This window comes from Copidosoma floridanum, unplaced genomic scaffold (assembly GCF_036245765.1).
Source record: "Copidosoma floridanum isolate Cflo_tuat_1 unplaced genomic scaffold, Cflo_Japanese_pri ptg000025l, whole genome shotgun sequence".
Classification (NCBI taxonomy): Eukaryota; Metazoa; Arthropoda; class Insecta; order Hymenoptera; family Encyrtidae; genus Copidosoma; species Copidosoma floridanum.
In genome coordinates, this window is record NW_028321902.1 from 1,648,991 (window position 1) to 1,671,950 (window position 22,960).

General features: G+C 33.8%; 2 protein-coding genes and 2 pseudogenes across 2 annotated transcripts in view; 1 reads left to right on the forward strand and 3 right to left on the reverse strand.

Annotated features, from left to right (window-relative positions):
* Positions 1-22,960, forward strand: part of bru3 (CUGBP Elav-like family member bruno 3) — an 825,259-nt gene that overhangs the window by 134,580 nt on the left and 667,719 nt on the right. The gene's annotated exons all lie outside the window — the stretch shown is intronic.
* On the reverse strand, positions 1,902-3,925 carry LOC106641469 (glucose dehydrogenase [FAD, quinone]-like). The gene is made up of 4 exons (XM_089595446.1): positions 3,668-3,925; positions 3,280-3,597; positions 2,318-3,173; positions 1,902-2,221 (listed from the first exon to the last, which is right to left on the reverse strand). Exons 1-4 carry the CDS (start codon positions 3,923-3,925, stop codon positions 1,902-1,904), a joined length of 1,752 nt encoding a protein of 583 aa, XP_089451572.1.
* LOC106641470 (glucose dehydrogenase [FAD, quinone] pseudogene) lies at positions 9,035-11,008 on the reverse strand (annotated as a pseudogene).
* On the reverse strand, positions 12,982-15,006 carry LOC149373897 (glucose dehydrogenase [FAD, quinone] pseudogene; annotated as a pseudogene).

A 22,960-nucleotide genomic window follows, 5' to 3' on the forward strand; every position in this document is an offset into this window, starting at 1 on the left:
TAGTACTTTGAAGATATAATCATCATGGTCTGTTGTACATTAGTCATTTGTGTTATGATTGATTGATTCTCACCATGACAACTACCTCGTATCACCAATGATCAAAGTAGACAGATTTTACCCAAGTATACAAGAATTACATTTGAAAATCGATGAACCATGACGTCAACCGAACTTCTTTATAATCCAGTTAAATGCAACCAATGTCATAAGACCAAACTTTACATAATGCTTTCTTGGGTAGAGCCTCAGACTTGGTGGAGTACGAAACAAGCTGGAATCGTCATGAAACATTGGGATGTCCATTGGCAGGTATCAAAAATGATATCTGCATGTATTTAAAAGTATGAATTTGTGTATAGAAGACATGGTGGAGATGAAAATTCCAACCACAAATTCAAATATATGGTTATTCCCGATAATCTGGGGGGGGGGGCGCAATCAGTGAAATCGAAACGTTTCCGGCCCAACACCACCCGGTGCGGAAAAAATACAACCTTACGCGCTTTCGTAATCAAAGCTATACCGGTTCGACGCCACGTCACGTCCGCTCATTAATTTTCCCGCAATATTTCGCATCTCATCGCTCGTTTTGACGTTTTTCCCACCACTGCTGCAGCGACAGCACGTGAATTCAAATTTCCGCGCTCGTTCGTGGGAGTTGTCACGTTCGGCCAAAATGAATTTCAAATTATATACGTTTCGTCGCGCATAGGCACACATGGACAATAATGTGGCTGTCTCCCTCGGAAGGAAGGGGGGGGGGTGTTCGTCTATGCTAAATGGTTTGACGTTGATTGCATTTTTTTTTTCGGCAACTCAAATATGCAATGATGATTTTGGAACACCCAGAAATTTCCATAATCATGCTGATGATGGGGAATTATGTACTCGCTGTGTTTGCTGAGGCGCGCGGAGGAAAAATATGGCAAAAGTTTTCTTTTGTCTCTGTGTGTGGGTGTGTGTGTTTTTTTCCGTCTGAGGCTGCTGTCAGCGCTGCAGGGGCCAAGTGCCAAAGAAAACTTGGTGGGCGACACGTCAACAGAATAAAATAAACTCGCGCGAAACATCGGGGAGTCAGGAGCTCGTGCCAAAAGCATAATTCGGTTTAATTTCACTAAAAGAGGCTTTCGTCGCGATTAAAATCTTTGCGATCTTTTCCTCGGGCTAAAAATTATTGAAACACTTAAAATTACGCATGAAACAACAGAAAATAATATTCATTTAAATAAAAAGTGATTTTATGGTTGGATTTACCTTAGGTATGAATTTTTAACCATTTTTACCATCATTGAATACTAAGACTTTCATGATAATTTTAGACGTGATGGACAAATACAAACAAAACAAGATATTTAAAGATTTTTTGATCCAAAACATTAGAGATCTATTTATTGTTTGGTAATTTTACAATACATATTGCATTACAGCGTTAATTTTTAGTAAAAAGTAATCATGACAAGAGAATTTTATAACTTCTTTTACATACATTAAAACAAAAAAAATGGCCAAAGGTATTCTTACAATAACTTTTATCAAACCTTCCTTTGTTGAAACTATCCTAATCATCTTGTGGTTTGAGCAGTAATTGTTAATTGAAAGATTATTATGAAATCTGTACGGATTTCTTGAACAATAATAGTAGAGCGATCTGATTTATCTTTAATAACACATCTTTTTGTTTTAATTTTGTAACTCAAAAAAATCAAAAAAAGTAATGAAAACGTAGCATATTTAAAATAATTAAATTTTTACCATATCGTCAACACAAGTGGGAGGATCATTTAAAGAAAATTCAAAGGATAAGAGATAAATATGTATTTATTCATAACATGTGTGTCTGACATTGGATAAGTCAAAATGTGCTAGAGCATGAGTAAAATGAATTCCTAGCTACCTCACTATGAAGTCCACGCTTTTCTTATAACATTGCTTATTTTCTCTGCAATCATGATAGTCGGTGCATTCGAGTTTCCTCTTATCACCTCCGGCATTATTGAGGCATCGATTACCCTTAAGCCTTCAAGCCCATGAACTTTTAGTTCTGCATCAACTACAGCCATAGGATCACTTTTCGGTCCCATTTTACACGTCCCCACTGGATGATATCCTGTTGCTGTATGATATTTTATAATACAAAGGTCGTAATTTTGACTGTCGAATTTGTGTTGCTTACATTCGTCAAATATATAATTCTCAAAACCTTTGGCCTTAAAAGTTTCTGTTTGTAAAATGTTTTTTACAAACTTTATTCCAGCTAGTATTTTTTTCATATCGTTAAGATTGTCGTAATAATTTGCATAAATTAGAGGTGGACTCCAAGTAGGATCGGTGTTATTTAGTTTTATCTGTCCACGGCTCTCGGGGTTCAAAAGTCTTGTAAATACTTCCATTCTATTATAGTAGGCAAGTGGAGTGAAGGGTATGCGTTGATTGTTCGACCGATCGACCAATCTACTATTCGGATAAATTTGTATGTCAGGAACTCCTGGAATAGTTTCGTACTTTGTTTGGTGATACGCTAATGTATTCAAAAGTCCAGAGCCTGATAGAGGCCCTCCGTGAGTGCTCATCCAATTGGCAAAATCATTCTCCATATTTTTTCTAGTATTGATCGTCGAGGTCGTATTGTCAAAATCAATCAGCAACGTAAGAACATCCACGTGATCGTGAAGATTTTTTCCTACGCCAGGCAACTCATGAACGGGTTTGATACCTGCTTTGCGAAGCTCACCCGCTGCCCCTATACCCGATAACATTAACAGCTTTGGCGACTCGATGGCTCCTGCAGACACTATTATTTCTTTTTTTGCCACAGCTATTCTAGTCTTCTTCGTCTTCAAATCGACGTACTCGACCTGCGTAGCTTGTTTAGTTTTTTCATCTATAACCACTTTTGTAACTAAGCTGTTTGGTCTTATAATAAGATTTTCTCTTCTTCCTCGTATGGGTCTTATAAATGCGCTGTTAACGCTGTGTCGAGCTCCATAATTATTGGTAAACCGGATATGAGATGTGCCAATGATACTGGAATTCGAATTATAGTCTATTTCAGGTAATCCCATTTCTTTGAACGCAGTCAGTAGTAAGCCATCATTTTTGTCTTTGTATGGACTTCTATCAATAGCCAATGCCCCACCTGTACCATAATTGCCCGGGTATTTGGCTAAAAACTAATTATACAGAAATCATTGATTACGAAAAAATCAAAGTGAATTTGCTAGATGTTTTAGTTTATTTGTTACGTAATGCAACTTCGAAGCACTACATGATACTCACGTCACGATCAGTCATATCCTCGTTCTTTATAAAATGAGGAAAAACGTCTTTGTAGCTCCAGCCTGGATTACCCAAGTCAGCCCAGCCATCGTAGTCTTGCCTGATGCCACGGACGTACCACATGCCATTGATACTACTACTTCCACCCATGACCTTTCCTTTTGGCCAAGCACACCTGCTGTCTTTCTGACTAGCACAGGCGTACCGTTCTGGCTGAGTCCTGTACGACCAATCGATGGAACTTTCCGTGATAATATTCATCGCTGCAGGAATAGTAGAAATAACGGGTTCTTCATCTCCTGTTTCCAATAATAGTACCTTGAAAAATCAACAAGTTGCATAAATTCGATTGACAGAAAATATTAAATATATCATTTGGTGAAATTACCTTCCAGTTTTTTACTTTGGTCAATCTGTTAGCAAGAACACAACCTGCGCTACCGGCACCGACTATAATAAAATCGTATTCGTCGACTGATGTGTCTTCTATTTTGGTCAATTTTTTTCGTTTGTCACTATAAAGTTCGTCATATGAGTGCGACACGTACTGTATTAAAAATGACACAAATGCCAACAACTCGGGTCGGCAGACACCATTCGATGGGTCTGCGTAGCAATTTGCTACGTTTGTAGGGGTCCACGCCATTACCTCTTCTCTATTCTCTCGTGGCTATTTCTGAGTAATAAAAGAAATTTTTTTCTGTTTTTATGCTTCTTTTCACTTTCCAATCCGTGTTAAAATAATATATACAATAAATAAAAGTACGATTCTGTTGTTGTAATCTGGAAGAAATCGTATCACTGAGTCCATTATTTGTATTAAAAATACAGTTAACAAAACGCTGATATTTATTATTCGTTTTATAACTTCACAATTAAACGCGTTCGGTTTATCCTTATTTTTATAAGATAATATTACCGAAACAAATTAAAAATAAAGTAATAGCTTTTAATATTCACAAAAAAATTGTCACACAGAATAAAATGTTTTTTTGTGGTGTTTGAAAAAATTTGTTTCATCACAATTAATCTAATTTTTTTTCAAATTGTACCGTAACTATTTAGAAATATTTTTTAAACTGCTTACGTCTCAGTAGTAGTTGCTGAAAATAAGAAATTCTAACAGCTTTCCCAAGTTTTCTCGAGAGAAAATTATCAATAAGAATTTCTTGCACGTTTATTTCTCATTGACCGAAATCAAACGTAATACAGTACTACATTGTGTGTCCGACTCTCAGAACGAATGCCATTTTTGTGATATTAAATGTAGGAAGTACGTTGAGAACGTGATTTTATCTGTCTATTATATGCTTTTAGTAAAAACTCAAAAGAACGGTAAGATCTAAGAGCTAATTCTATCCTAAAATATTAATTATTGCATGACTGTGGGCTTTTCATTCATAATATGATTGCATGAATCAGATCAAGTGACTTATTTCGTGGGTATTGGAAAAAAATCAACTGTTTTACATTACAATAATATTTCAAATTAAATACGTCACCGAAATGACAAAGATTTAAAATAACTATACGTAATTTGTTTGTACTTTTAGAAGTAATATTAAACTATAAATGTAATTAGTGTTAATGAGAAGTTAAATTTAATGTGTATCATCAGATATATTTTAACTTTATAATACATATAAAAAACGATTCATACATTATAAATAAGAAGGAAACTTAAAAATTATTCTTTGATAACAATACTTAGGCGTTTCAATAAAGATTACTAGAAATTTTTTTCACATAATTTAGAAAAACTTTAGAAATAAGATGACGTCATCAAGATTCCCATTAGATAACCATTAGATAATTTAACTTTTGTATTTTTCAAAAATTAATAAAATTAGTTTAGCCGTTCTCCTTACACGATAAAATACTGTATTTCCTGCACAAAAATGATAACAAATAATTTTAAAGAAAAATTTATTGCTATCTCGTTTACAATAAAAATGTATTCTTTAACTGATTTTTCTAAACCTACACTATAAATCTGAGTATTCAGTTTACCTATACATAGTTTTATTCCTTCAAAAACATGTAATTGCTATGCCAAACTAAAGCAAGAAAAGATACTGATGAAATACATTTCTTTAACTGAAGATGAAGAAAACTGTTTCATTTGACCACTTTATAATTTGTGCGTGAGATTTCAAATTAGGTTTTTTTGACCTGCATTCAATCACTATATTAGTAACATAAACCAGTATATTTTGCGGTTTTAATAAAAAGCTCTGTGGAAGTAGTAATTTTGAGGATTAGGGCGTAATTTTCGTTTGATGCTGTATTTAATATTCTCTAGATACTACCCAGTAAAACGTTACTTTCCTACTGTTGAGTAGCAAAAAAAAATTTATTTAATACTGATACTTGAAAATTTGAAGTAACTAGAATGGCATGGGTTATTTACTAAAAGTTTAAACAAATAAATAAGGAAATTTTGTGACATTATGTTAGAGGTTACTGTTTATCTACGTACAAAGAATAATAGATTTTCATTATTTGCATCAAACTGCATAAAAGTACTGTCAGTATTTTTTTGAGATTAAAAGAGGAAAAAGTACCTAATTTGCTGTTATTTTTGGCGTAAAATGATTATTTATTTTGACAAAATTAATTAAGTTTCCTCCAGTTCTTAATTATGAATTCTGCAATACAGAAGTAAAAAAACAAATGTTTTTTTAGTATTACAAAACTACATACTTATACATACAGAAGATAAAAGTACCAAATAAAGAAATTTTTAATTTGTTAATAAATCAGCTCCAACAATTTATTACTTTGTTTTGAATTATCATAAAATTGTATTTCTATTAAAAATACGATATCTAGCTTTTGATAATATATCATTAATATAATTCAAGTTTTCAAGTTAAACTTCATGAAAGGAAAAACATTTATTTTTCGATTCACATGAAACTAAGAAAAAGTTTCTTTTGTACACCATGAACCCCGAAGTTTTCAAGTAGAAACCGCTATGTGACATTGTGTCATTTTGTTACTTAAATACTTTTTTTTTTTTTTTTTAAGAACAAATACAGAAAATATCACTAAACATGATTAATTTTTACTTTATAATTTTGTTTTGTTTCAATATTAGTACGATTAAATGCAACTCATTTTTTTTTCAATCCACCAAACAAACTACATGAACTATCTTACTAAGAATATAACAACATAAAAGCTTTTGTTCAGTAACAATAAATCTTTTGAGATAAGACTTTGATGTCCTTGTAAACATCAATTGAAAAAAAAAATTTTTTTTCTGTCACTTATATGCAAGAATGTAAGCAATAAAACAATATCAAAAAATTTGAAATAAAACCGTTTGTGACACAATTTATTGTATTTTATTCTACGGTAACATTTGAATATTATTTATAACCTTATTTTGTTTTTAACTTGGATCTAATATTATTATATTTTTTATATTTTTTTAATGAGAGAATATGTTTTTTAAATAGAACTCTTGATGAATTTCACATTATACACTTATTTTATTTTAATTTTAGCTCCAATCACACACCAAACAAAAAAGCTTACTGGCAGTCCAAAGATAGTTTGAGTTCCCTAACTTACTGACGAAGTCCATTTAATTTTATAGCTGTATTACATACTTTATTCAATGACTATCTTATTTTATTACAAAATAAAGAGCTTACGACGATTCTTTATATCTCAAGTAATAAATTAAGCTTCAATTCGAGATGATTAAACCAAAACATGTGGAGAAAAATAAAAAATTCTATTTCAGATGCGCGATGAAAAATCATATTTCCCATAATTCTCCGTGAGTGTTTAATCACGATCGACTCAATTGTAGGCTAGATTTACTCCTTGAAATGCAAATAATCGTCGCTCACATTTGCTTTTACAAAAAAAATTCTTACTTATTTAATAATAATAATATGTAGTAAATTATCCAATCTGATACGTACATGAGATTCTCTGACTTATTGACTATGTTGTTTTAATTATGTATTTATTTTTCAAACATTAATTATTGGATGAATAGTTATTTACTCGCTAAGTTAAGAGATAATTCATTCCTTAAAGTATAAGAAATCGTCTTCAACTCTTGATTTTCCAATAAAATAGCCAGCCACTTAATAAACATGATTACATAACTATAAAACTAAATCACAAATCTATTGATTAAGAAAACTAATTATTGCAACTAAAAGTGATTCACACATTTATACAACAGTTTTGGTACGTGCAAACTATAGTTATGGTGTAACACCACAATGAAAATTTAGAAAATTCGTCGGTCAAAATTTTAAACATTATTGTAAAAATACGTTTGATAGTTAGTAACTAACTTATTGATTACCAATGATTTTTATTGAATGCTTATAATTACGATTCTAACGTTTAAATCACAAACAAATCGTACTTTATTTATTAAAAGTCTATTTACATTACGTTGTAAATATTTATCTCTGCAAGTAAAATCAACTCGTATATTTTATCTTGAAAGCCAAAACGCTCGTGCACTATAAGAAATGGAGACTGCCATAGTGTGTAAGGCCAGTGTTCATGCATGTACACCAAACACGTGGTAGACTACTAGTAAGCTATACCCATTCGGACGACGTATACCTTTGTTCTCAAACGATCCTTATACAATATACCGATAGGTGCTGTCAGTGAGTTGGAGCCCAAAAAACTTACAGTACTTTTCGGTACAGCCTTTGCATGACGAGGAATGGTAACATCCTCCATATTTTTGTTACATTGATTATAATTTAAAAATGCAATGTCAGACTTCATTATATTCTTTGTTTCGTTAATTAATTGATATACCCAACTTGGTTGATTTTGAAAACGTTTTTGAAAAGTTTTTATCAGATTCAAAATTATTGTTCGAAAATTAAACTGAGTATTAATTTTATTGTTCGGAAAAAAATATTGACCCTAACTAGTTGATAGTTTACGAAATATTTAAATCATTAATGTTACGAAATATCGTATCCATTTTTCAATTGGGAAAGTCAATTGTGCCAAACAGCACAGCCATATAGGGTGCAGAAATAATAGTTGAGGTTGGGATTATATATTGAACTTTTATGTATGTCTTTTGTTTATTCAGTTAACAAACCAACTTTACTAGAAAAACATTTTATTACATTAGTTACATTTTTCTCGTATCTTGACCCAACGAAGTACGATTTGATGTAATAGATACGCGTCCGCACACTGGATCTCGGTCAATGTTGTTTTTTTCCAAGCTATTGAAAAATGGATGTGTTTAATTTGGATTTTGGTAGAACACAGCTCTAACAAAGGGGAATTTTTTTCCTCATATTTTAAAGTAGAGTACTGCCTCTTATTTTTATTTCAAAATTCACGTCAATCATTATCAGAAGTAAATAAATAATTAATCATTAAGGGATTCATCATCGTAACGAAAAGTAAATTGTGCATCAAATTACAATATATTAATAAACAATTTTAACGTATGCTTTAACAAGTGCTGCCATTAAAAAATGTAATAAATAAAAATTTCTCTGAATGAGCATTTTTCTAAAGGTAATTTTAAACCGACACTTTTTTGAAAGTAACTTTAAGTTACTACTTCATTTGACCCTTACGTCGCTATCTCTTACTGCTGTACTTTTCTGAATTTCCAACAAATTTTTTTTAATCATTTCATAAGAACAATTCTTAATAATTTTGTTTATCATCACAACTACATATCACTGTTAAAAGTGTTCATAAAGTATGTCTTGAACCTCAATAGAAAGTTTTCATTTTAAATCCATCTTTTTTTTATCGAGTCACTTAACTTCTCTGCGATCATAATAGTCGGTCCATTCGTATTCCCTCTTGTCACAATTGGCATTATCGAGGCATCGATTACCCTCAAGCCTTTAATACCATAAACGTTTAATTCTGAATCAACTACAGCCATAGGATCACTTTTTGGTCCCATTTTGCATGTTCCAACTGGATGGAATCCTGTGCCTGTATTATATTTAACTATACAATGATCGTATTGTTCACTGTGAATAGGATATTGTTTACAATTTTCAGATATAATTTCTTTAAATCCTCTGGTCTTGAATGTTTTCGTATTCAAAATGTTTCTTAAGATTCCCATACCGGCTATAACAGCCTTCACATCACGAGAATCGTTGTAATAGTTGGCATATATGAGCGGTGGACTTGAAATGGGATCAGTTGTGTTAAGTTTTAGCTGTCCTCGACTTTTAGGGTTCAAAAGCGTTGTTACTAGTAAAAATTGGTTATAATAGGAACTAGGAGTATAAGGTATATCTTGATTAGTTGATGGATCATTAAGAATGCCTTCACAAGCAATTTGAATGTCAGGAACTCCAGGAGTAGTTTCATATGGCGTTTGATAGAACGTTACGATATTCATAAGTCCGTAACCTGATAGTGGACCTCCATGGGTACTCATCCAATTAGCGAAATCATTTTCCATGTTAGTTCTAGTACTATACTCAGACGTTTTATTGTCAAAGTTAACTTGGATTGTTAGGACGTTAAAGTGATCCTGGAGATTCTTTCCAACTCCAGGTAAGTCATTGATTACTTTAATATTAGCTTCTCGAAGCTCATCCGCTGCTCCTATACCCGATAACATTAACAGCTTTGGTGACTCGATGGCTCCTGCAGACACTATTATTTCTTTTTTTGCCACAGCTATTCTAGTCTTCTTCGTCTTTAAATCGACGTACTCGACCTGCGTAGCTTGTTTAGTTTTTTCATCTATAACCACTTTTGTAACTAAGCTGTTTGGTCTTATAATAAGATTTTCTCTTTTTCCACGAATAGGTCTTATGTATGCACTATTGACGCTGTGTCGAGCTCCGTGATTATTAGTGAACTGTAAGTCAGCCGTACCAATGACACTTGAATCTGTATTGTAATTGATTTCAGGTAATCCCATTTCTTTAAACGCTGTCTTTAATAAATTATGATTTTTGTCGTTATATGGATTCCTTTCGATGGCTAAAGGTCCATTGGTACCATAACTGTCTGGATATTTAGCTAAAAGCTAAGAAAGGTAAATTGAATACAAATTCAGTTATTCATACATTTCAATAAGGTCACAATTTTTAAATACCTCAGGATCCTGAAGATTTTCTTGTTTTATGAAGTAAGGATAAACATCATCATAACTCCATCCTATATTACCAAGGTTAGCCCAGCCATCGTAATCTTGCCTAACGCCACGTACATACCACATGGCATTTATGGAGCTACTTCCTCCTATGGTTTTTCCCCTTGGCCAAGAACATGTACTATTTTCCTGACTTAAACAAGCATGTCGTTCTGGTTGTGTTTTGTACATCCAATCAATAGAACTTCCCAGAAGTAAAGGTCTTGCTGCAGGAATATCAGAAATAATAGGCTGCTCATCGCCGGCTTCTAATAATAGTACCTTAAGTGGAAAATAAAAATAGAATAAACATATTTAATCATAAGCATTTAAGTTTTTTCTTACCTTCCATTTGTGTACTTCGGTTAATCTGTTAGCCAGAACACATCCTGCACTACCAGCGCCAACAATTATAAAATTATATTCGTCATTGTCATTTTCTTCATTTTCTGATTTCTTCCGTTTTTCTGGATACAGTTGATCATACGAATATCCAATATACTGCACTAAAAATGATATAAATGCTAACAGTTCTGGTCGACATTCATTTCCTGAAGAGTTTCCCGCACAGTTTGCTATATTTGCAGGGCTCCATGCCATTTTTCATTTATCTGTGATGGACTTATTGTCAGTAATATGTTTGACTGGAATGAAAAAAAAAATATTTTCTCCTTATATCTCTTCGTTTTGTTGGGAGTCATGATGCACGTATTTTCCCAGATAAATTTATTGAGCGTTGATAATTTTTTTCAATCATTTCTCTCCGTTAGTGCTATTAACAAACAATGAAAGCTGTTAAAAGTCTTATTCAAAGTTAATATTTATGTTCTTTTTTGTTTTCTTAATTTCAAAAAAATCACACCAGTTGTACAAATAATTATAATAAAAATTTTGCTTTACAACTTACGGTAAGCTAGATCAAAGTCTTAGTTAAATACCAAGAGTACTCTTAATGTAATCTTGTTTTATATCTTAAGATAAGAGTAAAGACAAGACACAGTTAAGAACTTCAAGACAATATCAAGATAGTTTACTCAAGAGTATTTGTATTGACAATATTCTTGAGCATTGTTATGTAACGAAAAATAGTTGAATAGTTAATAAAAAAATCAAAATTTATAAGTTTCTCTATTAAATATTTAAAATACTTAAATCAAGTAAATAAGTGTTTTGGAATTCATTTCATCAAATTAGGAAATTACATGTATTTACATTACGTCTTGAATAAATTAAACATTGATATTTTTAAATGATGATTATTTATATGAGTTATATCAAAAGGAAATGACGTATCATAATTCCCGAACTTACGTTTAATCATTCATTTAACAAAATGTGTGCGTCAACGTTTATTTCCTTTAATACCACCAATAAATAATGATGAGCATTTCCTGGTTGTAGTGTCTTATGAGTAGTAGTTAATTCTCGTGGCACTGAAAGGTATGGATAGGTCACATGTATTTTATTAGTAGATAACAAAAATGTTATCTGTGAATATGTCAATACGAATTTAATAAAACTCGGTTCAAATGAGTAATTTTCTGCTAAATAATATAAAAAATTTTCTGTAATTTGAGTTCTTCAAGAAGATTGAGACAAAGATAAAATTAAAAATTGAACTTCTGTTAACGTAATATGACAAATGTATTTAAAATTCCTAGTACTTTTTAAAATTCAGAATATTAATATAGGACTAACTAAGTCTCATATCAAAGTTTGGATTTTTTTTGATACTCAAAAAATTATAAATTATGATTTTTCCTCTAGAAAAAAATTATGTTACGTTACATCATGATTTCCAAGCTCTGATTTTTGAAGTATTTTGATGTACTAATTTTTAACACTTATTAATTTCGTAAGTATACGAACTGTTTTTATAGCCCAGTTCTGAACTTTTTCCGAACGGCCTCGAATCAAGATGTATTCAAACCTTAGAATACTGTAAATAAAAAAAAGCGTCAAGCGAAGCATATTGCGTAACACTGTCATCAATTAACGTAAAAAGTATACTGGAACAAAGCTGGCCTTATATGAGAGCAGCAAGAATATTTAATTAATTATTTATTACTGTCAGCTATTGTTGAAATAAAATAATTTATGTGTATTAATCAGTATGCTAACTGTATAAATACAGCCAGAGTTTTAGTGAATTGGTAGTCGATGAAGAAAATAGTTTAAAAAAAATCTTTTTAGTCCGAATACAGAAACTTGGAATTGCTCTTTAAGAAAAAACAAAAACTAAAAAAGGTTCGTAAAAACTTTGCTGATTATAACTTTACTATCTATTTAGACGTTTTAATAATCATTAATAATAATTGTACACCTTATAGCGTCTTAAGATATTTTCACTAAAACTATAACCTGCTCACCGTTTGATCCAGCTAATAATTACTGAGATAAAATTATTGAAGGAAGAGTAATAAAACAAAAAATTTCTTTGGTGATAAAAAGTTTGAGTAAGAATCAAGATATAAGTTTTTATTTAATAACGTAACAGTGTATTATGGAACAACTGAAAATATGTTAAAATTTTAAGTCAAATACATCTTCAATCAACTACAGTAGAGTCTCTTTTAGGACCAGTTTTTTTTTATCACATCGCTTAATTTCTCGGCAATCATATATGTCGGTGCATTCGTATTTCCTCTTGTAAGAATTGGCATTATCGAGGCGTCGACTACTCTCAAGCCTTCAAGGCCATGAACTTTTAATTCTGAGTCAACTACAGCCATAGGATCACTTTTCGGTCCCATTTTACACGTCCCCACTGGATGATATCCTGTTGCTGTATAATATTTTATAATACATAGGTCATAATTTCGACTATGAAGCTTGTATTGTTTGCATTCGTCAAATATGCGTTCTTGTAGTTTTTTACTTTTAAAGGTGTTTGTGTTCAGAAGACCCCTCAGGATCCTCATACCTGCTATAACAGTTTCTGTATCTCGAGAATCACTGTAATAGTTGGCGTAAATAAGTGGTGGACTCCAGATAGGATCGGTGCTGTTTAATTTCATCTCTCCTCGACTCTTTGGATTCAGAAGCGTTGTTGTTAATCTAAGTTGATTGTAGTAAGCGCTGGGAACATAGGATATAGGCTCATTTGTCGATTGATTAACGAGAATGCCGTGAGAAGAAATTTGGATGTCAGGCACTCCTGGGGTAGTTTCATATGGTGTTTGATAGTAAATTGCATTACTTATAAATCCACGTCCTGATAATGGACCTCCATGGGTGCTCATCCAAGTAGCAAAATCATTTTCCATATTTTCTATTGTACTGTAAACTGACATTTCATCATCGAAATCAATCAGAATTGTAATGACGTTTAAGTGATCGTGTAGATTCTTTCCTACACCGGGTAACTCGTGTATTAACGTAATATTTGCTTCCCGGAGTTCATTTGCCCCTCCTATACCTGATAACATGAGCAGCTTCGGTGATTCGATGACTCCTGCAGAAATAATTATCTCTTTCTTTGCCACAGCTCTCTTTGTTTTCTTTGTCTTCAGATCAGTGTACTCAATATGTGAAGCTTGTTTTTTTTTCTCGTCAATAAATACTTTCGTAACCAAACTGTTTGGTCGTATTGTGAGATTCCTTCTTTTTCCTCGAATAGGTCGTATGTACGCACTGTTGGCGCTGTGTCTCGCTCCGTAATTACTAGTGAACTCTAGATCAGCTGTTCCAATGATACTAGAATTGGAATTGTAATCTGTCTCATACAATCCAATTTCTTTAAACGCATTTGTTAAGAATCTATTATTCTTGTCTTTGTATGGAAATGTACCAATAGCTAAAGGCCCCCCTGTACCATAATTATCTGGATATTGAGCTAAAATCTATGGCAGGATGAATAAACATAAACAACGTTAACTCAATATTTTCTTTTTAGTGTGACAATGATAAAATTCTTTAAAAATGACTATCAATACTTACATTGGCATCGTGAACATTTTCCAGTTTTTTGTAGTAAGGAAAAACATCTTTGTAGCTCCAGCCAGGATTGCCCAAGTTAGCCCAGCCATCGTAATCTTGCTTAACACCACGTGCGTACCACATACCATTGATACTACTACTTCCACCCATGACTTTTCCTCTTGGCCACTCGCATGCATTATTCTGCTGACGAGCGCAAGTACGAGATTCTGGTTGTGTTTTGTACGACCAATCGATAGAACTACCCCAAGTGTAACCCATTGCTGCAGGGATATCAGCAATAATTGGTTCTTCATCTCCTGCTTCTAGTAGTAGTACCTTTCAAAACAAATACAAATTTTTCATACTATTTTTACGTGAACAACATATGGTATATAATAGTATTTTAAAAACTTAGTATTTACCCTCCAGTTTTCTATTTCGGTCAATCTGTTCGCAAGAACACAACCTGCAGTACCAGCTCCAACGATGATGAAATCATATTCGTCAATAGACGCTTCTTCTTTATTTAACAGTTTTCGTTTATCACTATAAAGTTCGTCGTACGAATGTGACATATACTGTACTAAAAATGATACGAATGCCAGCACTTCCGGTCGACAGGCAGAATTTGATGGGTCACCATTACAGTTTGTAATATCACCTGGGCTCCACGCCATTGGTCTCTTGATTACTTCTACACTATTTGTGTTACTTGTTGCGCTTCTACTGTTCAACTGTACGATTGGCAAATTTTTATCTCAGTACCGTGTCTTTTATACGTGTTGACTTGAATTTAATTTATTGGATGTTGCTTGTTTTTTAATTTTTATCTCGCAATTGGTTCGGAAAAGAAATTTAAGTCTTTCGAAATGTCATCTTCATAGATATATTCTGTTATTATGGTAAGATCAGTTAACATACTCTAAGGCAATACAAATAAAACTTTTAAGGCCATTTGTCCCATCAGTGAAACTTCATTTATTTCGTAGAAACAACCATGTGAAAGTTAGATATTCAACTATACAATAATTCAATGAGAATTCATTTTGCTAGTCATTTTATTATTTATACTAGAAGTTTTTTTTTAATCTAACAATAATTCTTAAAAAAACAGTTATTTTGTGTTAAAAAAATCAGTAGAGTAACTTATTTGTTTTGAAGTAGTTCTAGAGACATTTTCTCGTCATTTGTTTCTTACAGAAATTTTTCTAAACATAACAATACACTTATTTTATCACTATACATAATATATCATCATTTTAGAAGCTCTAGCTGTAATTTTTGAGAAATCAAATCGGAAAGATTTTCGAATTCACATGTGCTCTTACAGTGAAGTCGTAGCGAATTGATTGAAAAAAATACATTTGTTCTTTAAACTCGATTAATTTTTTACAAAATCGTACAAAAAACGATTATATTAAACGTCTCTGCTGTTAAAACTATTAGTTGAAATTTCAAGAATCATAGCTCTATTGTTTTCAAGATTTATTGATTCAAATTTATTGTATAGTTTTATTCTTATATTCTAATACAGTGGTACATATGAATGTAAAAGTCCGAGCAATAATCAGTAGTAAATAATTTATTTATAATTTTTTTTTTTAGTTTTCATATGTGTCCGCCAGACCTAACCACTTCTTCATAGGTTTTGTGCAACAGTACTTGTATTATTAAGTAGTATTGAAATTTGAAACAAATTTTTGAAATTTACTGTACCATGATAACCCTATCTACATCAAAACATGTTTACTCAAAATTTTAATTAACCTTGACCATGTAAGCCTTGCTTACAGTTGCATCATATAGTCCGCATCATATCATCATGAGTTTTCACGATTATTTGGCCGACACATCAAGCCAAGCTGGACTCGACATAATTAGGTAATGACCCTCGACCAGGCTTCCCCGACTGCGCTGGTTTTCGGGAGCCGTGGTATAATTCCGAGGACACGCGCGAATACAGCCATTATGGAGATTTTATCGAGCCGGCTTTTGCCAAACCCTCTCCTTCTCATTCTCTGTTTTATCAGCTCGCATGACGTCTATGCTGTAGCGCATGACTCCACATTAAGCACCGAGTTCTACACTTTTATATAATATCTTTTACGCGTGTTTTTGTAGGAGCTCTGGGCGTTTCGCGAAATTTCGACGTTCATTATTTTGATGGACAACATGATATTGGGCATTTACATACATCAAAACGTGAGATTTTGAATCGTTGAGTCAGATGTAGGAAATTACCATTATACTTGCTTTATGAGCCACTACATTTGTTGTAAAGATAAACTTGAACAATTGCTTTAATAATGTGAAATCATTATTTTATTACGTAAATATTTTTATTTATTGTAAGTGGCAACGAAAGAACAAACTTAAGATTATAAACATTCATTGATTGGATATAATAAATAAAGTGTGTATCATCGGTGCATTTTCTTCACGATGAGTTATAACATCAAAGTTTCTCTTGAAGCTTACGAATTAAAAATCTGACTGAAATAAGGAAAAAAAGTTGGTGAAGTTTCCGAACAAGAATCATAACTCATTGTGAATAATATTATCTGATAATTCATTGTTGGCGTAATTAGGAGAAAAATTTTGCCTGTTATCTGTTGCTGGCATAATCTAAATATTTTAAAATTATATGCTATGCAATTGACGTACGTAAAATCTTAATTCAATTTAAGGTAACTTTTACCTTTGAATTATGTTTGAATAAAAGTTGATAAGAAAAATACCTTCTCCTGATAAAAACATTATGTTAGTGTTATGTTATGCATCTTATTTCTGGAAATTTATTTTGGTTTTCTACGAGTTTACATTTTAATTTGCATAGACATGAAAGTCTTGCTTTTACGTCTTCAATTTGATATTTTTTCGTGCTTAAAATCTTGACTATTATATTTTCGTTATCATATTTCATCGTTATCACACTTTTTAGTAAATAATATTTATAAAACAATAATTTTTTAATACTTGATAAAATATTTATTCTGAAAAAAATGAAAACAGTTGGGTAAATGACAAAAAAACTCAAGATTTGCTGAGTTAATTTTATAAAAAATTGCTGCTGTAAGTTATGCAGTGTATAAATTAATTCATTTTGCAAAAAAAAAAAAAATCTAGCAAACAATTTCTTCAATCATCGATGTAATTATCAAATTGTATGTTTAAATCCCACTGTTATTACTCTTTAACAAGTTTAAAATATTGTTAATTATTTTCCAGGTATTTGTATCTCAATGTTTATAGAGACATTGTTAATCAAGTTTTGTTTTGAATTTTTGTAAATCATAAACTGTACCGATATACTTCATCTTCGCCTCAAAAACCGTATGAATATTATTAGTAAATTATCTTATTGGTAAGATTAATTTTGTCATGAAGTAAAGAAATGATTTACCTACGCCTTACGAACTATTACCTTTGTAACAGTGATAATGAAATATCTTGACTTCTGCAACGTTCCGATTAAATGCAAAATAAAGCGAGTAAACCCGCCATAAAGACAGTAAGTCCGAACAAAAAAACCAAATTGGTTTTCAAGAGCAACAGCTTATAAGAAAAGAAAGGATGATAGGGCCACTTTGAATTTACAAACAGTGTTACGTACTCGTATCACACATTCTCTCAGAAGTGGCATCGAGTCACGTAAGGTTCGTGAAAAAGGGGGCCAAGTATCATCACGCTCCCTGCAAAGGATTACGTGTACATCGAGAGGCGAGCGCATGGAGGCTTACACGCAGGATGTTAATAAGGCCGCGACCGGCAAGGGCTCACGCTATGCCCACATAACACATGCAGGTACCAGATGAGAGGGGAGCCCCTGACATAGGCCTGGCCTAGTCACGGTTTTGCGGTACGTCAGCTGGAGGCTAGTATGAGGACTCCATCGCGTGCAGTAGTGGGAGCCTCTCTATGATACTACGGTTGGCGGGAGGTTACCCACGCGAAAGATCCTTCTTGCTACGAAAAACAAAGTTTTTTTCTAAAGTTTGGGGAAAGAGCCGGTGGCTAAGTTTTTTAAGTGAGATGGAATGAGTGTTGGAAAAAGTTTTTTTGAGTAGGTATCGTAGTTAAGGTTCGTTTTCCGAGTGTTTAAGTTTTATAGTTGATATGCATTCTTTTTGAACACTATTGATAAAATCTCTTTTCGGAACGCACATTCTTGGACCAAAGGAATACGTTCGTACACAAATACTGCTGGATTTTATTTCATGTACATTTATCTCTTTTTTTAATGGAATCATCTTAATAAAATAAAAATTATACTACTCACTTATTCATTATGTTTCAAACCATTTCTGGGCATCAATTTGTACTTGTATCAATATGTACAATTCAATGAAAATTGAGTCCTACTTGCCATTTATTTGGCTGCTGAATTATCAGTCCATCTCTTGCTATCTTATCCACACAGATAGGCAATCCATTGACAATGGCTAACAAGTGCTGTTCGTTTCAAAATATGGGAAAACAATTATTTTTGGAAGTCATAAAAAAATCACTCATCCCTATACTTCTATGATACTGGTTTATTACTGAAAAAAAATTCCACTTTTAAAAACTCCCTAAAGCGAAGTTTCAAAAAAACAAAGACGATATCTCTAGGTCAATTATCGTTGAAGAACGTTCCTAGTCATCAGATAAGGTACATAATTCAACGCAACCGAATTTTCTTCAACAACATCTAACAAAGAAATTACAGTCTAATCGTACCTTACATATTCGAAACTGTGCACAAAAAAGCTAACATCTTTTAATGATTCAATCGCAATTGATCCAAATGGAGACATTCACATTTTCAGTATCCTCAAATCAATGTTCAAGCCAAGTGCTAATCGGCAGATGAGTTGCAAGGCGTCCTACTAGTAAAAGTCTATTGGCTCGTACAGGCCAGCCGCTTGATTAACGCTTCATCTTCTCGCCATAGATTTTTCTTACAGTATATATATATATATAATATATATATATATATATATATATATATATATATATACTCCGAGCAGTCTACTTAACTACGTGGCAATGGCATATTAAAATACAGATGATGGGAGTCTTCTCGATTGTCTCAAATTTGGCATTCATGCTAATTCTCTATACATGAACCGAACTACTTCCACCCAAAAAGTTTGCGATGCTCCGATTATTCACATACACACCCCTTCCTCTTATGCTGCGATGAAGGCTCGTTCCATTCAACCGAAAGCTGGAGGATCAGGAGGTGGAGAGCGCAGGGGAGGACTATTTTATCGATTCACCAAAGGGCTTATACAGTGGACGCAGCCGAGCGAAGTCGAGAGAGGCTTTGCAAGCCCTCTCTTCCTCTCTTGCTGTGTACAAGTACTATGGAGTACTATTATGTATACATGCGTGGCGCAAAAGAGATTTCAGGTCGAATGTATCGAATTGTAGGAGGAGTTTGGATGTTATAAGGTTATAGGTGTGAGCTTCTATTTTCAAAGGAGCCGGCTGCACGTGCTTTTAGAATACTATATTTTTCTTGGTACGCGCCGTTTTAGAAAATTACGGGTTAAGGCTCAGAAGAGCCTTGTAACTCGTGTGCTGTTTCTCAAAAGACAAATTATTTGCATACTGCTGCAGTGGCCGATGTACCAACTTGCGTTTTTTCCTTCTGTTAATCCAAGTTCAAAGGTAACATTGCTAAGGAGGAAAAAAATCTCATAACTGTGTAATGTAACGCGTGGCTCGTTCGTTTTGATCTATTGTAAAACTTTGGTCGTAAAAAAATACAAGGGCCATTTGTATTCCTTTGGGCTCGTAAAAGAGCCCGGGGGCATTAAAAGTCATCAAAGAGGGCGATTTCCCGCGAGAAAAGTCTCGCAGTTAGCGTAAACGCGAGAGCGCGCATCGATCAGCGGGTGAACTTTTTGTTCTCAACGACCCCGTGAATCATCGCTGCAAGTCTTTTGAGGCCAATAATTCATAGCATAGGAATCTCTCAATTTTGATGGTAGATATTGCGAATACATCGTTTTCATAGAATGAACACTTTGAAACGGTATAGGACGTCCATCTATCCAGTTCACATAGTGTGTTAATTTTCATGCTTCTCCCTTTCACTACTGTCGCATCCGATTACCCAATCCAGTTCGACGGAGGAGTGGTTTGGATAGTGGTAAGCTGTCACTATGTCCTTGTTTTTTGATGGAGATTATACGGGTTAGAGTAGCAAATTATTTGTTATCTAATTATCTACCTCCAGAAAATGATAATCCCAATGATTAATCTTGTAGTGTCATCCAATAGTTGGAGTACGTTGTACGTTACACATATTTTGGTGGTATGCTAGTTGAAATCGTTTGACTATACAGCCAATTTTTTCAGGGTCAAATTTTGCAGTCGTAGCTACAAGTGTGGGATGAAATAGATGTACGACGATTCAAAGTTACTACCTAGCCCAAGAGTAAATTAAAATGAAATGAGGATTCCGATGATGAACTTTATTTAATGGTTAGTGGGGTGAGAAGGATGAAAAACGAGAAAGAGGTAGGAAGGACAGGAAGGAATACATAATTTGCGTTAATCAGATGTGAGTCGATTGAAGATTGGAAGTGAGGCACCAGGGATTTTTAAAAGTATCTCTCAGTGAAGACTGTTAAAACCTGATTAGCTGGATGAATAGTAAATTATAGAGATGTACGGATCTTCTATCTAATGATTAAGTTGGGCTGTTTTTGGTCATTTTCTAAATTAATTCCAGCTAACTAATAATGACTCGGATTTGCATAACTAAAACGTCGAGTACCAATAAAACACTTTCTATCTTGAAATAGAATAATCAAAGTATCCTCTATGTGTTGTGGATCAAATAAAGAAATCTGTAAACCATTTAGGAAGAAAAATAAAAACCGTTTGCATGGAAAGATCCACGAATGAACAATGAGCCAAAAAAACACCTCCTGGGCATATCACTGTTTCTGATCCCCAATGTTTGATCTTTATCGAGTCTGTTGGTTAGAAGCAAAAAAATACTTGAGAAAAAAGTATTTGAGCTCAGTCGTTTCCATCATCTGAGATATTACAAATGCAATTGTTATTACTTTCTTTACTCGTGGTTGATGTTCCAAAAGAGTGCAAACTGGTTCTGACATGCGTACTTCTAGATAAATTTTACTTTCGAAAAGTGGTACGTGAACTATAAATCCATTGGTAATGTGAATCCTCATTCTTACAATTTTGAAAAAGTATATACGAGGACTCTGATTTTACCACGAGAATAACATAGCAAAAACCTCCAACCACCGAGAGGAAGCAGAGGTTGAGGCAGAAAAACACGCCGAGATAAGAGAAGGGATAAGGAGGAGAAGAGGCCGGAAGAAGTGTCGAACTATCGATGTAGGGGCATCGGGATACCCGAGACTGCATCTCTGGTTTAGGCTTTGCTGTAAAAGAGCGAGGGAGAGAGAGAGGAGGGAACGAACAGACCTCAAACGAAACAAACTTTGGAGGAAAGAAAGAAAGAGATATTCAGTGGTGGTGGTGGGCGTAGAAACGCGCGCGGAGTTTTCAAAGGGGACCCTGAACGAGAGGATGAGAAGGGGGATTCTTGGCAGCGGGCCTCGGCAAGGGCTGGCATTCATTTACGTGAGGGTGAGGGCGAGAGGCGCATGACACCTCGGAAGATATATCGGCTGGGCCGCATTCTCGAATTGAATCGAATGCGCGTCGCCGCTACTGCCTGCCTGCCGGCAAAAACACCAATGAGCAAAATAGAACATTGGTGATCGATGCCTCGGCGGGCCGCGAAATTTATTGGCGGATGAGGAGGAGGAGAAGGTTGCAGCGCCTCTGGCTGGCTGGCTGGTGCTGCCAGCAGTTTGTTCGTTCGTTTTCGATAGTCAGCCTGGGCTGTTTTCTCGGATTTCTATGCTACTGGTACTAGTACAAACGTGTACAGTACATTCGTTGACTTTGCGATTGGAAAAGTGACACATCTTGGATGCTTGTGATCGGAAGTCAGTTACACCTGTCTGAGTTTTGGGGGCCTTTTTTTCATGGTACTGTTTCAGAACTTTAAATCTTCCCCAAGTAAATTTTAAAAGATAAAAATTTACCGACTCTTAGGATAGTATACATTCTCTTGTACATTATTAGGCTATTCATACAATGGTTGACCATCATAAATTATTTTTTTAAAGGAGCACATACGTATCACCTTACTTTTAGGAAGTTTAAATGAATATTTTGTAAGAATTTTTTTCCACTTAGACAATGCAGTAGTGTAGTAACCGAGACAGGGTGTGTTAAATGAAAGAAAAAATAAGAAAATCAATATACAAGCATGAGCTGACTCTTATCCCGTCCATCCGATCTAATAAACTCCTCGACTCTCTTCATTTCTCTAAATATAGATGTATGGTCCACACTATCTCTCTATCTCTCTTGCATGTCTGTATATCAATTTTCAGAGTATATCACGTGACTATCGAGTTAATTGCGTGGTGTGAGAACGAGAGGTGCAGGGATTCTTGGGAGCTTGGGAAACCCCAAGAATTTCATTATACGTGTTCGAAGCTCGGCCTCGTTACTGCTACTGCTGTGACGCTTCAGGCTACAAAAATGACGATGACATGGACGTCCGAACCTTTGTCTTTCTTTCTCTTGTCT

Coding starts and splice junctions, on each gene's coding strand:
- LOC106641469 (XM_089595446.1), bottom strand. CDS start 3,925: ATGGCGTGGACCCCTACAAACGTAGCAAATTGCTACGCAGACCCATCG. Junction 3,598..3,667: donor CCAAAGTAAAAAACTGGAAG/GTAATTTCACCA, acceptor TGATTTTTCAAG/GTACTATTATTGGAAACAGG. Junction 3,174..3,279: donor AGGATATGACTGATCGTGAC/GTGAGTATCATG, acceptor CTGTATAATTAG/TTTTTAGCCAAATACCCGGG.